We start from the raw sequence: 15,969 nt of genomic DNA, 5'->3' as shown, positions 1-15,969 counted from the left end.
CTTTACAGTATGCTTTGTACTATAGAGGGTGGTGCTAATCTTTACAGTATGCTTTGTACTATAGAGGGTGGTGGTAATCTTTACAGTATGCTTTGTACTATAGAGGGTGGTGGTAATCTTTACAGTATGCTTTGTACTATAGAGGGTGGTGCTAATCTTTACAGTATGCTTTGTACTATAGAGGGTGGTGCTAATCTTTACAGTATGCTTTGTACTATAGAGGGTGGTGCTAATCTTTACAGTATGCTTTGTACTATAGAGGGTGGTGGTAATCTTTACAGTATGCTTTGTACTATAGAGGGTGGTGCTAATCTTTACAGTATGCTTTGTACTATAGAGGGTGGTGCTAATCTTTACAGTATGCTTTGTACTATAGAGGGTGGTGGTAATCTTTACAGTATGCTTTGTACTATAGAGGGTGGTGGTAATCTTTACAGTATGCTTTGTACTATAGAGGGTGGTGCTAATCTTTACAGTATGCTTTGTACTATAGAGGGTGGTGGTAATCTTTACAGTATGCTTTGTACTATAGAGGGTGGTGCTAATCTTTACAGTATGCTTTGTACTATAGAGGGTGGTGGTAATCTTTACAGTATGCTTTGTACTATAGAGGGTGTTGCTAATCTTTACAGTATGCTTTGTACTATAGAGGGTGGTGGTAATCTTTACAGTATGCTTTGTACTATAGAGGGTGGTGGTCGAGATTTTTAAAATAATGCCTTACAGTTAGACTCAGTATGTTTGGATGTGTAAACACATATAGTACACTAAATACTATTTGGTCATGCTAGTCTGTGTGAAAGCTTGTAAATGTAATACCAAAGAAATGTACACTGCAAATATATTGGTTACACCTCTCATCAATTTTTAATTTAATAATCATACTTTGAGCTATTTGGCCAACGTACTGTAATTTGAATCAATACCCCAGACCATTCTTCAATTTCTTGTTTAAATAATTAATATCTACTGAAAACTGACTTTTATTCAATTTTGACATTGGATTTTTGTATTTGTAGGAACATTCATGATAAAATTACATTTAAATTTTAAATAATAAAGGTCAAAGTTATTTTCAGTCTCAGATACCATAAAGGTGAATAAGGTAGCCTTGCTATTCCTTACCTGGGGTCAATGCCCAGCAAAATGAAACTCAGGTGAGAAGAAAGTTAAATCTGTAGTATTAAATTGGTAAAATATTTATCTCTTAACATTACCAAAGTCATCAAGAATTACAAACATTGAAGTTTAAGGTCTTATTGCTCTTTCTTGACAGGGTTAATTTGTTTTTTGATCTGTAAACCAGCTAGTAGATCAATCATTTAAATAGATTATTAAATCAATCAATCAACTTATCAATCAAATAAACAACACTAAATGTATCTACAACAATCAATGTACATTTTAATGTTAAATGTGAAAACTTCACTTCGGTCTGAACCAATTACCTAATTTTCATGATTTGATCCTATTATAACATAAAAAAACAAGCAATATCTCAGAGTCAGATTAGAAAAATCATTTATAAAAAAAAGATTATTAAATCTTCAAAATAAAGCTCTAGAACTTGTGAATGAAAATATTAATATTTTATATTTTGCCACCAATGAAAATAAGCACCAAATAAAATTTGATGCTAATCAATTTCAACACAATTACTACTAACCAGTAGTATATCATACATCCAACAGACAACCAAATCCAGTGCCCTACGGAGTCAAAGCTCTAATAGGTCGCCATTAATATGCTGTCATTAATATATTTCGTCCTTATTTCAAAGCTTGGTTTCCAGATTTTTGTTATCTAAATTTCCTAATATTTCTTTTAACCAGCAGATGGCTTAATAAATTCTAAAGTTAGAAAATTGGAGGGAAAATACATTTCCTATAGTCTAGGTCACCATAATTTTTCTTATGATATTAATAATTATGACTCAATATAAAAATTATCATTAAAATTAATTTAGGAAAATAAAGAAAACTGATAACAAGCAAGAGTATGAACAATTATTAAAATGGTCAAACTATACTTAGTAAAACTAAATAAAATGGTATGGACACTAAATTAGGGCCTGTTTCTGCTGCAACTGCTCAAAATATGTTATAAAATACGGTATTTTTTATACCATATTTTTTAGTACCCTGTTTCTGCTAACAATACTTCTTGGGTGGTAATGTTAAAATTCATCCCTTTTTACCCAAATTGCCATTCATTTATTTGGTTGATAATTAAAAGTCGCAATAAAGGAAGTTTTACGCCTCACTTTCAACAGCCTAGCCCTAGTGATAGAGATGTTGTGAGAGCACAGATAACATCGTATAAATGGTGGACAAGTAATTTGTTCCCTCCCCGAGTTATTGTCTTTTGCAATGTTGTACTGCTTTCGCAGGCTCTTCAGCTTTGAATTTACTTGCTTTGGAGTCTATTCCATACTCCTGCTTTATTTTTTTTAGAAAAGTCTTTATAAATGTGGTTGTCCCTTTTATTAGCTTTTAGTTGGCCTGGGCATTTTAGCTTCCCCTCCCCCCTTCCTCCCCACACAGATTTATATAAATACTGTGACATCTTCGCTCGACATTTTCACCTAATATATCTATACACGTGTGTAAAACAGCTGACAGTGACAGAAAATAAAAACACGATGTTGACCTCATGTCGCAGGTAAAAAAAAATATGGCAGCAGAAATGGTTACAGAAAATACGGTATAAATTTGAAATAGCAGATTTTATCCACAAATTTGGTGGGGAAAATATGGTATACAAAATACGGTATTTTTTTTATGAGCGCCGTTTCTGCTGCCAAAAAAATACCGTATCAGTATTAAAAAAATACCGTATAAATACGGTATTTATTTGGCAGCAGAAACAGGGCCTTAGATTACTGGATGATGCCATAACCAAACAAACAAGGAAACAGAAATGCCACAAGGAAGATACCAACGAAGTTATGCTTTCGTATCGTACAACTCCATATGTCTGAACCAGGAAAAGATTAGTATAAGCCAAGGTACAAGATTAGTGGACAACGCTTACAATATGAAATTCATGCATTAACAATTTTGACTTCTAACCAATAAAATTTACTCCTGCATTCATTCGGCTAAATCGTTGACACAAAACGAAAGTGTTAGTTAAGAAAATCTAAACACTTTTATTGTTACGACGCTAATTATAAGATGACATTGCTTGCGATATGAAAGCATAACTCCATGGATCTGAACATTAGAAAGAGACTAACCATGTTTACATTCCAGAAAAATAGAATAAGTCAACCCCGACTACAGACCAGTAAAAATTACACCAAAAACAAGTAAAACAGTAGATGCATACAGCATCTGTGTATATTGTAAATACTATTGTATTCTGAATCATTGATTTGAACAATGTAAAACAATATTAAAGCAATAAATACTTACCAAGTAGTAAAAATCAAATTTAGTAACAAACAGTTTCTACATGTCTGCGGTCAGTATGACATACCTAATCTAATTCTATGCACTGGTGAAACCCTATATAAACCCACGTAAAATGAAGTGGCCTAACCTTTGACATAAATATAGGGGTTGCTGTGCTTGGAATATGCTCAGCTGTCGGGGGAAAAATTGTGATATTGCAATCATGGACATGAGCAAAACAATGAGATGGATTTCAGGTGAAGAGACTGTCTGACTAATCAACTCTGGGTAGAGGCCTATGATAACATAACATATTAGTTGAGAAAATAGTATTATCAATTGTACAGCGCTTTGGTCACTTGGAAAAGTAAAAAATAAAATAAAATAAATATGCAACTGTGTCATATAGTGTAGTTACAGTAAGGCTGGGGTTCTAATGATAAGTTTCATTTTACTCGTTTGATAATTAACATTGGAACATCTTTATTCTCAAATACAAATAATAATGGAGTTAAAACATGCGTTATTTTCTCTCCCCAATAATGAACACCCTAGGGCTGACATAATATGTCTGGTTTTCTGAAAAGTCTAATCATGGTACAAACAAATTGGGACCTTTGGAATGTCTGGTTTTGAGGAAGTTTCTGGTTTTCAGAGAATTGGTATTGAGATAGAGTAGACCGATTGTACCATCTTTGTATTGGTTTATGCATACTAAACTATTTAGTGATTGTATCTTCAAACTACTGGGGTAAAATGCTGTTGTTAAAAAAATGTATCTGCATTTCATAAAAGTTACAAAATGTATACTACGGTATACACATGGATTATAATATGAACTACAGTTTAAATAATGCAATGTGCATCTGTGTACAGTATGTTATTAATATCATATTTCATCATGTTGCCACTTTGTTAATATTTATCATTAAGAACACAAAATTAATATTAAATTTGAAAAATGTTATAATATATTGAAAATTAACAGCCTACCCTTTCAGCAATAAATTTGTATTTAGAAACTGTATTTAAAAAAAAAATTTTTTCTGGTGGTTTACAAAAATATATTTTAGACATGTCCACTACATTTTATCAGCAATAAAGCAACATTGTAAAACATATGGTATTCAGTAATTATTGGGTATAAGGTTTCATTTTCATAGTTCACTGCCTCTATTTATTTCCTATAGTGAATAATTGGATGGGCAATGTCTATTTTTGGTAAAGAATTCAATGAATGGATTGCTCAAGGAGATGTTAGCAGATTTCATTTGCCATTGGGGAGAAAATCAAGACAATTTTGATAGATTGTAACTTGATTTTTTATTTTTTTTTAAAAGCTTGCCAATACTACAGGATAAATACTATACCAATTTATTGCTATGTATCAAATGGTATAAAAAAAAACCAATTAACATGACCTAGGTTGGTCGTCGGTCTTAGGTCGTTGCAAATCGAGGCTCCCAAATAGTAGGAATTATAAAGAGTAACATAATGCATACTTGACAAAAAACTACTTTACTCTTCAATTTGAATTTTATATTTAAATCTAATGCGCAATCTAAATTTATAGTGAATCTTCATGTTATTGTTCTAGTTGCCAAATAAATTCAATTCATTAATAAAAGTGTATTTTATTTGATACACCAAAGTTCTACAGTAATAATACTGAAACCAAAACTTAATCACATTTCATTGAAAAAAAAAAAATCTGCAGAGTTATATTACAATACAAAAACGGAAACAATTTGTGATGTGAAGTCACCACAGAACAAAAGAAGATGATCTATTAAAATTAAGCAACATACAAAAAGATCATCAGTTTGTTATCACTATCAGATATTGCACTACCCTGGTTACTACTATACCTCAGGAGCCAAGGTATCATATTTTCTCTCAAAGCACAGCAATAAATTAGTTTTTCCCCTGAAGTATCTCATGTGATTTTTGCAGCCTCTGGTTGGGGCACAAGTTCAGGTCAGCATAACAAAAACAACTTTGCCAACAGCAACTGACTATACACATACGCCTCCCACCTGGACTACAAAAATACAATATATTACATTCAGAAAAAGATCTGTTTCAGGTTTTATCACTTAATTATTTCTCAAGTATTAAAAGTTCACCCTTCTTTAACTTGAATGACACAAATTAATAGTTTGCTAGTGCGTTGCACTAAAAACATAGTACTGTATTAGTATTTAATATTAATAAAATTGGGATCATCTGTCTATGGATCGGTTTTTGTTGCATACTGATGAATAAATTGTTTCATTAAAAAATAAAATTGTTAGACCAACCATATTTCTGCTAAATTTATTATCTCAAATAACCGTTAAAATTTGTGGTTGGTTGTCAACAAACACCTAACCCATAAACACAACTGCTATTTTCACGCTACCATTTAAAATTGTATTGAAAAATTGGGGTTAATTTATTTACAAGGTTAATAATTAGTTATTTGTCGACAAAAACCTAACTAACAATAATCATATAACAGTACACACAGCGTATTGCTAACACTTACAGTACTTGTGTGTTAAATGCTAGAAACACCACAAAAATTATATAGCATGCCCATGAAATTTTAGGCAATGAAGCAGATTTTACCCTCCAACCAAAAAATTGTACATAAGTTGAGTATTCTCAAAATCAATCAATCAATCAATCTAGTACCCAATTTAAACCCTAAACATATTGAAGCAACTCTACAATGCCCGGTAAATCAGTATTTGTTGAACTTCCTTACAAACTGAGAATGAGATGTTCACCGAAATTTCTCTCATTACTATTGAAACATATTGAAAAGTCCATACCTTTAACCGCATGTTTCCTGATTAAACACTATAATCAATGAAAAACAAGATAAAATCCTATAGAGAGAAAAACTAGCAGTCTCTAGGCTGTAATATATTCTAGGTTAATGAAACCTCAAGCAAGTGTCATCAGTTAGGTGTGTAGACAAGTTGGATAATCAATTAGGCTCATCAGTCAAAAATTAAGACTCAATGTGTAATTAAGACAAACTAATGTCAAAAACACATGTTCATTTAGTAGATATTTCAAGATTACAGGAACATGCTAGAAACAAATTATTTTTGTGCAACCATATTTTTCATGATTCCCATACAAATTTGGTTAACAGAAATTAAGATTAAAATATCCTTTTTTGGGGTTGATAAATAAATCTAAGAGAACAAAATGATTGACTTTAATTAAATTCCATGTCATAAATATAATCATTATTTTGAATTATTCGTATAACTAGATGCATGCTGTGTTTGTATAAAGTGTAAAAACTAAAGGTTTATTTTTGCTGCATGCAGTATTTTGCCATTTTTGATCGATGCATAGTGGTCAATTTTACATTTAGTTTTTGGAGGTTGTTTGTAAAACTAAAAGTTACCAGAGAAGGAATGGCCAAGGAATTTAATTAGAAAGTAAATATTACTGTATCTTTTTATATTTTTTTCTAGAGAGTTACTACAGGATAGATAAAATATATCTTAATTTATCGTGCTTATAAACTATAAGTATAAGACCCCATTTACACTTATAGCTTTTAGCAAGCCTGAAGCCGGCTCTGAGCCAACAATAGTGTACAAGGGTAAACACTCTGGGAACAACCGAGCCGGCCTACAGCCGGCGCAATTTTGATCCTAGTCTAGAGTAGGCTCGAGGTAGGCTTTGATCCATATTAAATACTGTTATTTGATGCTTGTTTGATAAAGTTCGATAGGCCTAGTGTGTAGATCGACAACGCTTAGTAATATTAACTTTTTTAAACTGTTGGTGGCACACATGAGCAGATATGACGAAGTTGTATTATCGAGCACTCTTCCGTGTAAACACAATAGTAGGGGCACGAGGCCGGATTTTTGGATAAGTGTACGCATTGCGGGCTAAAAAGAAAGCCGGCATCGGGCCGAATTTGAGCCGGCTAATAAATTGTCGATGAAGTGTAAATGGGATCTAAGTATCATTTGAGGCATAGGGCATGTTTCTATTGAAAAATAAAAAAAGAATGGTTTTTTGTTTATAAATAAAGATCGCGTTGCAGCTTAATTTTTACTCCAATAAAACCGTTTCCATTCGATGTCCGTTCATTATTAATGACGTCATTACCGTATATACCACAATGCAGTTCTAGGTGGAAGCGCGATTGGATCGAGGTCATGTTTACTTTTTTTCACATAGCATTCATTTCGTCATAGAAGGGGCAGGACGTAATCCTCTCATTATTACCTGAAGGTACGCCGCACCCTACGAAATTGTCAAGTTGAACTCGTCTAGCTTTCACACCTTTACAATATTCTTATATTATAAATATGTAAGTCTTTCTTCAGACTCTCGGCTGCTATTATTTATTGTATAATGATCTAATTCTTAAATGTAAATCACATTCTCTAGTCTAAGGTTTTGCTATGTAAAAGAATAGAGATATGACCATAGATCAAGAAGAAAGGCACAGATGACAGACTGGCTTTGGACTGTAGTAATGGGCTCAACTTGATTGAAGTCATTTGTCATCCTTATCATTATCTTTCCAGGTCAGAGTTTACTGATAAAAGATGAATCTTCCAATCTATGTTTATACAAATTTGTCATGTAGAATTTGACAAAAGTTTATAAACAAATATTTTTAGGTGATATATACAAATTTTTTTTTAAGCCTATCAAGTTCTAATTCTTTCTAAAAATCAAACATTTAGGTCAGCGAGAGAGTCCAGGGGCATGTTAGGGTAAAACAAAGGTTATGGAATAATTGTATTGTGCAGCACAGTTGTTTTATCTTACAAGCAAATTTTGTTTCATAGTTTGGTGAATGTCATTGTTATTTGCTAACATTGTAAAATTAAAAATGCACTGGTGTTGCAATTAATTGATGCATTTAATTATATAATTGACCCATTCAGTTCAGATACTAATTCAGATCCTTTGTTAAGATTGGTTGATTGGTTTTTGTGAAGACCCATAGCATTCAATTATATTATCTGGAGGACCAAACTTAAAGCCTTTGCTTAATGCGTCCTCCTCACACAATTGTATTTATTATTGTATGTTCTGTATTATCATATTATATTTTGAATTGTGTGAACAATAAACTTGAACTTGATTTAAATGGTTTAAATCCATTTACTTCACAAGGATTCCTACAGTCAAGATCAGAATTGCCATTGAATTGAATATACAACATAATACATAACCTAACAATCTATCATAATATAAAATTGCACTTGCCTTTCTTTGACGACATGATCCACAGTTGTTCCCCATTTATTAATTAATAATCCATCGTAATAATTCCAAATTCATATAGTCGAAAAATAATCCATAAATCCTCAAATAAAACGATACTTCAGCTTACATTTAAAGCAATGATCATTAGTTAAGTGCTGAACATAAAACTCTGCATGAGGAGTAAAGAGTCACAAACAATCAAAGTACTTTGACAGGCTGAACTTTGACCCATTAAGGATGATTAACAAACTGATTAATTTCTAGTGGATGTGCTTTTAAATGTCTACTGATTAATTTTATGATGGGACTGTTGTAATGTTGGCCTGCTGCCTGGCACAGTTGATTCTGTCATCAAAGGCCAAATCAAAACAACAGTGTATGGTCTTCCCTTTGGGATATATCTCCGAAACATAAACAATGAAACACCAAAACAACCCTTCAAAAATATTCTACAGAAATGTTTTCATAAGAAAATTGATTTAGTGAGGAAGTTAAAAATTAGAAAGATGAAAGGAAACACTATACTATGTAATAAATTGATTTATTGTATGACTATGATTTGTTTATTATTATACTGTATAAATAGGGGAGACATCTTTTAATAAACTAAGGATAAAACGTAGTACATGTATAATACAGTTTAAACAACCACAATAGAGGCGTCAAAGTCCTACATAAGGGACTATAAACTGTAGGCTACCATACACAAATTATTTGTACATTTCATTAGATACTGTAGATTTCGTGCAGCAGTATAGGCATACTATTAGCAGCCATTAAATGTAAATTGAAATCTTTTTGCAGAGATAAAAAACATGTTAGTTAAGCTCACATTGAGTATCACTATTACTTATAATGAGATTCATAGACATCTTAATTTACATGCCCCCAGCATTTAAGCCAATAACTATGTTTTAAAATTGTCAAATTACATGTTACATCTAGGTCATTACCTCATTTAGCCCATATAATATTTTTGGATATAATCCAGATGTTCCCCTTTTAAAGATGTCCCAAAATAGAGTCAGAAACTTTAAATAAGCCATACAGTTTTTTTTTGTATACTTTTATTTAAAATAAAATGTTAAAATTATTTTTTCCTTAAAATTATAGTTTTTTCATAAATTTGTCATTCCAATTCAATTTCTGGTTAAAAAGTCAATAATTGTCACATTAAAATGTTATTCAAATTGAAACAATTATTATTCAGTGAAAATATTATGTCATCCAATTAAAGAAATTCTAACAGAGAATTAAAGGAATTAAATAACAAGAAAGAACAACAGTTCAAGTTTAGAATATTTGTAGGTCATGAAAGACAACCTCCTTTCAAAAATACTATTTTACTTTTAGGATTTTTTCACTGATTGATTTATCAAAATAAAGATGCATTGAATCTTTTATAATTGCTTCTTGTGTGGTCCTATTAAAAATTCATCATTAATATTACTCAAAATGCCTTTTCATAACTGAAGTTATGGCCAAATACCATAATAATTCCACAAATAAAATAAATATGGTACTGTACCATTAATTTTTGCAAGGTTTTTATATTCTTCTAAGGGCCTGTTTCTGTTGCATATCCTCAAAATACGGTATAAAAATACAGTATAAAATATGGTATATACCGTATTTTATTTGTTAAAGTTCATCTTTTTTACCAAACAAGCCAAATAAAATAGAATTTGTTATCTTTGGTATTGGGTGTTTTAGCCTCTGCTTTCACAGTCTCTGTTTTCACAGTCTCTGTTTGTTTTTATATTGACTTGTTTTAACGACAAGTTCGCACACCCCAAACTTTTTAAAATTTTTGCTAAATCATCTTTATAAATCTGGCTGTACTGTTTGTTGCTTTTTAATTTTCCCAAAATATTTGTTTCCTTAACAGATTATTTGTAAATATTGTGATGTTGTTCCTTACTTTCGTTGACTATATTATCCATCCATGTGTAAAAAGCTTACAGAAAAAATGTATGCAGTATTTTTTATTAGCAGCAGAAACGGGTACCAAAAATACGATATAAATTAATACCGTATTTTATCGGTATTTACTTGGCAGCAGAAACAAGGCCTAAAACCTATTCGCAGAATATTTTGCTAGAAAAAGGACCTTGTAAAGTTAAAAATTATCTATACAAAAAGCCAGCTTTGAGGGTCTGTTTCTGCTGAAAAAATCAAAATAATCAATTTTTTTCAGTCACCGCAAACCACAAAAATAATCGCGTTGTAAGTGAAAAATGCTACGACTTTAATCGGTTATTCAGGTAATCGGTTTTTAAAATCACGTCATCATTCCCCCACACCACAGTTCAAGTTATGAAGGTCCGATGAGAGTTGGTTTGTTTACATCCTATCGCTGCCTAAAACTCTCACATGTAGGATTAAAAATTACTTTTACGTAAAGATTGTAAAATAAACATCTAGGCCTACTACCGTATCACATACAATAGAATAATGATGTTATATTAATAAGGACACGTCGGCGAGAAAAGTTTGTTTCGCCGTTCGTTGGTTCTACCTCCGGCCTGCTAGGCCTATATATATTTCTACCGAAACAAGTCAACAGACAACAGGCCTAAAAAAGGACATGTAAAACATCGTTAGTCTGGACTAGTGGGATGTAACGGTGTACTTGTAACACAGAATTATGGAGTCTCTCGGTATAATTCTCCCCCACAAAATAATAAAAATCAAATGTTAACATTTGATTGTTATTCGGTCTACATCGCGATCGTTGTTTTGCTGATCGTCGTCGATATCGCGCAAATAAACAGCATGCTTTTTGTGACGTGAATGAGTTTGCCATACTCTAGAGGTCAGAGTTAGGTCAATAATCGCTATTTGTGTTGCAGCTCAAAACTGCTCCGCAATAATCGGTTAAAACAAGAAATAATCGATTAAAACACGCAATATTTAATTGGTTATTTTATTTTGCGCCGTTTCTGCTGCCCAAAAATAATCGATTAAAAAAATAAACGGTTAATAATCGATTGTTTCTGCTCAGCAGAAACAGGCCCTGAGAAAACTTTAGTGGGATTTAAAAAATTTTGTGAATGTAGGGATTGATTGATATGATTTTATTATCACAAAATGTTGATTATCTGTATCATATTTTTTCTCTATCAAATAATATTATAATGTATTGCAGAAGAATGTTGAAAACAACCTTCTAGCAGTTTAGCAGATACCAAGGTGTCACGATAATCCATAGGAATGTCACAAAAGGATGGTAGAAAGTGGGTCTTCTATCACCAAATTTGCACCCCACTTACAGAAATGTCATAGACATGGACAGAAAGTGGGTCTTCTCTCACCAATAATACACCCCACCTACTGGGATACAGTTATTACCAGAGAAAAAATGTGATTACCAAATGATTGGCATGTTGGAAACCCCATTGTGCTAAACATGTCATGCCATCTTGTCTTTTAACTTAAAGACACCTTCCCTACGTTTTTTAGATCTAATTTAAGATCACAAACTATATTTAATGTAAAAATAATACTATATGGTCCTATTGCGATAACTTTTTTCGTCTTTAAACAGTTAAAAATGTGAAAAATAAGTCGATTCTAATAATTATAGCCGCCCGCGACGCTATAAATCCCAAAATGCATTGCGCGCGGATTGATATTTCTGTTTTTCTTCTGTAATTCACCCACTTTTCGATCGATCGTGAGGCCAAAACAAATGGAAGACTCCTAACTTTTCAGCAAAAATACCGGGTTTTCCCCAATTTGTATCAACGGAGTCTGGCAAAAATAGAAAGACAATTAATGCAGCAACTATACAACGTCAGGCTAGGTATATAGCTAGCGTACGATGTTCGTACATTACCGATGTTTACCAGCTAGGCCTACAAAACTAAGCCTACAGTAGCTAGGCTAGGCCTAAAGACCGTCCACGAGAGGTCATTCGCCGCGAGCTACTTAGGTAGTGCATTGTTTCTCACTTTTTATCATAATTTACCATGAAACGTACATTTAAGACATGGAATGACCTGGTTTGATGTTTTTAAAGTAATATATATCAGACCTTGATTTATAAATATAAATATGTTGAGGAGAGCCATTATTTTGATTAAGTATTCGAGGCACAGGCCCACCATGGTTGGGCCTGTGGCGAGCCGAATTTTGATAAATGACACCTCTAGATGGCCGGAAATGGTACTCTCGCACGTAAAATTCATTGTTCTCTGAACGTAGTCTACGATGTATTGTTAATGTTATGATATTAAATTATCTACGCGTCGATCGTAGGGTGGTTCGTAGGGTTAGTAAACACCATTGTCATCGCCTTTTTTACTTTAGAAGCATGGACAATGCAAACAAACAATGTATTGTTTGCTAATTAAAATCCTATCTAAAGATAGTAGACGTCAATTTTTGTAGCCATCCTAGCTAGGCCTACGCATCGGTTATCCTATTATTTGGACGGAAATCCGCCGACGAGACGACATCGGGTCCGTGGACCTCTCAGCAGAGAGAGAGAGTCGAGGCTATCTATCTAGTCTAGTTTCGGCGGCCTACACTATAAATTATTTAATCCTACCTTGGGTTAGCGAATTATAAAAACGACGACACCTAGGCTAGGAAACCAACAAAATATATGCAAAATAAATATATATTCCATATTAATTACTATAAGATTTAACATAAAGGCGACATGTGTATAAGAAAAGGCCCGACCAGAATTTGGAGGGGAAAACATGTGAGCAGTTATTAAGATCAGAGAGAGTGTTTCATGTCATGTGACACAAAATCCAGGTACACGATCTTAATTATTGTTTATCGTCGGCAGCCACCCTCACATACTGAGTTAAAAAAAAAACATGTGAGATGTTGCGGTAAAGCAGAGAATATCGCGTTTCATGCCATGTGACCAAAAAAACTAGGTCTGTATAATTACGGTCTTCTGACGGCAGTCTTCTTGAGCTACCGATTGAACGTTCTGATACTATATTTAGAATGAATTGTTTACGATATTTTTCTCGCAACATCAAAGATCGTAGGCGCGCCTAGCCTATCGGGGGTAGCCATAACAAAGATCGTTTGCGCGACTATATATAGACTGTGTGTTGTATTCGGGGTTAATATTCTTATCATTATATATATTTTTATGACGCACTGTAACAGGTTGGGGGAGCGCTATTTTAGGCGCTCCTTTGATCGTTTTCAGGAGCGCCAAATTGTAGGGACTCGGGTGTCTTTAAAAAATGTGTAATTTGGTGTATAACTTCTATCCATGTTTTTTTTTTATGGAGAAATATTATTACAGGGACCATGTCAACATTTATTCTACTACTACCGTAGTTCCCCGGGTATAATCCCACCCCCCTTGTACGTGAAATTTGCCCGAATTTGGGAGGTGGGACTATACCCGGGGATTTCCCGCTGCATGAACTGAAAATGACGATATTTCTTCTAGCTACGATTTAGGCTATCTAAAAGCTATATTCCGATGTAGGCCTAGCAATTAGACGGCCAGGCCATCTAGGCCTAGGCGGCCTAATTGGTCTTACCTGTGCTATGCCTACCGTATAGATTTTCCCCGAGATTTCTACTTAAAAAATACCCTAAAATGTGATCTAGGCCTAGCTTCCTAAATCGACATGAACTCGATCGATACATGTTCACTCACACGCTCGAATCGCATGTTGTTGCATGTGACACAAACTCTACTGTGCACAAGCTGGTCGGTATAGAGGGCGGTGTTTTTTTTACGGTAATCAAGCATGCACAGTAGTGTAAACAACAAGAAAGAATGTACACGACGGCGAAAGGATGTACAGAACGTGACGATCGGGGCCTTAAGGTTGTATTCAACTTAACAATGTTTGATGAGTTTTAAGTCAGCCAAATTCAGAGAAATCACTCTATTTTTTTGGTGAGAAATTGACGTCGGCTTAGCTAGCTACAGTAGGCCTAGGCCCACCTCTGGCCTAATGTAAAATTATACACTGGGACTTTCCCCGGGGATATGCTTGCGTGTGAAGGTAATCGTAAAGTCGGGGGTGGGATTATACCCGAGGTGGGATTATACCCGAGGAACTACGGTACATATTTTGTTTACTCTTCAACATGTTTAATGTTCGAAATTAGGTTGTTTATTTCAATGACTCAAACAAACTTACATCATACTGTACATGATATAGTAAATAAAAAATGTACTTTACTGTAAAATAATCTTGTGTTCTCCTAATCTCTACATTCAGACCTTCAAAGTTACATTCGCTTTTCTACTGTAATATATGGTGGTGTAAATTGAAAATGTCAAGACAAAATTTTCAAAATGCCTCATAGTTAAAATAAAACTTTGTAGCACGTCTGTTTATTGGCCAAAATTACAAACGAATCAAAAATTAATTTATTAACTTACATTTAGTATGAAATCTACAGCTGCTATCTAATTCACCAACTTATCTTTTATCAGATACAAAACTACACAATTAGTACTGGTGACAGTACAGTATGATGAGTGAGTCACTTACCTGGATAAAACAACATAGGCCTTTTCCCTCAAAGGGAGGAAAAAAAGAAAACAATTTGAAAACCGCTCTAAGGGCCCGTTCGGACGGGACTGAAACTACCGTGTACTTCCAACTGTGAGGTCGCGTGTGGCAATTAACTTACGCCTCTGGCTATAAAAAATTAGAAAACCATCTGGACGAAAAATCCACCAACTTTACTGGTTATTTCAATCCCATTCCAATTACACGCTGCCTCGGGGTATAATTAATCAAGCGTTAACGGGGTCATGTCAAATCGCGACCTCAAATAAGCTTTCTGATTGTTTAACAATTATTGTTTAAAATGTTCTTTTTCGTTAATGCGAATGTATATCTATTGTTTTGTAAAATTATATATAAATAATCAACTCGTTGGTTTTTTTCCGGTGACCTGAACTTGCGAATCGGTGGCTTATAATGTACATGTAACGGCAGGGTGTCTGTGAATTACCACATCAACCGTTCGGCTCGCACGATAAGAGGGGTACAGTGCGTGTTAAATGGAATTTTTACAACAATAGTTCGGCTCACACGATGAATACACGTGGTAATTTTTACAAGAGGGGTACAGTGCGTTATCACAACAATAGTTCGGCTCGCACGATAAATACACGTGGTGATTTTTACAAGAGGGGTACAGTGCGTGTACATTAAATGGAATTTCCACAACAATAGTTCGGCTCGCACGATAAATACACGTGGTGATTTTTACAAGAGGGGTACAGTGCGTGTACATTAAATGGAATTTCCACAACAATAGTTCGGCTCGCACGCACGATAAATACACGTGGTGATTTTTACAAGAGGGGTACAGTGCGTGTACA

At 33.7% G+C, this 15,969-nt stretch overlaps 1 protein-coding gene across 3 annotated transcripts in view; it reads right to left on the bottom strand.

The window, feature by feature from the left end:
* LOC140040802 (uncharacterized) overlaps positions 1 to 15,969 on the bottom strand; it is a 190,795-nt gene that overhangs the window by 142,970 nt on the left and 31,856 nt on the right. The window contains exon 1 of one of the 3 annotated variants that reach the window (XM_072087015.1): positions 8,637 to 8,710. The exons of the other annotated variants lie outside the window; for them this stretch is intronic. Coding sequence (XP_071943116.1) covers positions 8,637 to 8,672 — 36 coding nt within the window. The 5' untranslated portion in view covers positions 8,673 to 8,710. Of the gene's footprint in view, positions 1 to 8,636; positions 8,711 to 15,969 lie in introns of those variants that run through there. 3 annotated transcript variants of the gene reach the window in all.

Source organism: Antedon mediterranea, chromosome 2, assembly GCF_964355755.1.
Source record: "Antedon mediterranea chromosome 2, ecAntMedi1.1, whole genome shotgun sequence".
Lineage (NCBI taxonomy): Eukaryota > Metazoa > Echinodermata > Crinoidea > Comatulida > Antedonidae > Antedon > Antedon mediterranea.
This window is presented reverse-complemented; position numbering and strand designations above follow the sequence as displayed.